We start from the raw sequence: 1,365 nt of genomic DNA, 5'->3' as shown, positions 1-1,365 counted from the left end.
ACGCAGCCAGCACAGCGCCCCCCTGCCCATCTGCACGCCCGCCATACATACCACCCATGGCGCCTCTGGGGACGTGGGCAGCACACTACGACCCGTTTGGTACTGATCTTGAACTCACCCCCCACCCCCACCCCCCGTGCCGTTTCCTGAAGTTTTTCAAAGGAATGCACCTACTCTGTCCTCTAGCGCAGTCCATTGCAACTTGCTGCTTAGCAGAGCGGGCCGCTGCCCTCCGTGTGTAATCCGCATGCGGCACCTGTCAGTGCACCAGGCAGGGAGGGCAAGGGGATCCAGCGGGGCAGACGATATTGCGGTTAGGGGTGAACTGCATCTTCTTAGATCGTAATGCACACCTTCTTAGATCGTAATGCACAGCTGCCGCCACCGTCAGGCGCCCGCACGCTGCGTCATGCTGCCGGCAGGTCTGACATCAGGGAGCGCCCGACAGCAAGTTGGCAATTTGCGGCTGGTTAATCAGCAGCTATCAGCTCAGGGAGAGTAGAGGACGAGCCGTTTCGACACGATGGGGAATGCGATGTCGCTCGTGAGTTCCTCTGCTGCCTCATTGCGCTGCTCTGATTCCCAGATAGGTGATGGGTGCGATGCGTGGTGTCGTTGGGGTGGCGTGGTGGTCTGGAGGGTGGTGGCAGAGTTGGCCAACAATGCTAGCTGGCTGATGGCAGCGCCTGGCAGCCACAGCCCGTCGTGCAGAGACGGGTGGCGGTCCCAATTCCAGCGAAATGGCTGGCTGGCGCGCAGAGCGGTGGACGCGCCCACCGCCCGCCTGCCCGCCCGCCCGCCCGCCTCTACCCCTGCCGCGCAGGCTGCTTCCGTGGGCGTCCCGCTGCTGGGAGGCATGGTCATCGGGCTCTCCATCGCTCCTGAAATCAAGGGCTGGTACAAAAGTGAGCACACCACGGGGTGGAGAGGAGTGCTTCCCAGCAGGCCACCACCACGTCACCACCCACTGATTTTTCCTCCCCGCCTGCAGCCCTGAAGAAGCCATCCTGGAACCCGCCCGACTGGCTGTTTGGGCCCGTGTGGAGCGTCATGTACTGCGCCATGGGCCTGGCGGCACACCGCGTCTACCTGGCGGGCGGCGGCCCGCTGCCGCTGACGCTCTACGCCGCGCAGCTGGCCCTCAACTTTGCCTGGAGGTGAGGCGCCTCCTTCCGCACAGCAGGACAACCTCCTGTTTTGTCAAAGGGAATTCCCCCGCATCGGGAGGGGCTCGAGAGCCCAGCCTCCGCCAACCAGCTGGCGGCAGCGGCACTAGCACCTGCCAGCCCCAGCAGCGCCGGCTCGTCCCGCCGCCCAGCTCGAGGCATGCCCATCCCTGCCTTGCCTGCGCCCTGCGCCTGCCTG

The 1,365-nt window shown here is 64.8% G+C and overlaps 1 protein-coding gene across 1 annotated transcript in view; it reads left to right on the top strand.

Moving 5' to 3' along the window:
- Positions 1-523: 523 nt before the first annotated feature.
- The window catches only part of CHLNCDRAFT_136973 (hypothetical protein), a gene marked incomplete at both ends in the record, with an annotated part of 2,129 nt that continues 1,287 nt past the window's right edge, over positions 524-1,365 (top strand). The window contains 3 exons of the mRNA XM_005845345.1: positions 524-544; positions 824-905; positions 992-1,157. Coding sequence (XP_005845407.1) covers positions 524-544; positions 824-905; positions 992-1,157 — 269 coding nt within the window. The remainder of the gene's footprint in view (positions 545-823; positions 906-991; positions 1,158-1,365) is intronic.

Source organism: Chlorella variabilis, assembly GCF_000147415.1.
Source record: "Chlorella variabilis unplaced genomic scaffold CHLNCscaffold_18, whole genome shotgun sequence".
NCBI lineage: Eukaryota > Viridiplantae > Chlorophyta > Trebouxiophyceae > Chlorellales > Chlorellaceae > Chlorella > Chlorella variabilis.
Note: the sequence above shows the minus strand (reverse complement) of the source record. Positions and strands in the feature narration are given on the sequence as shown.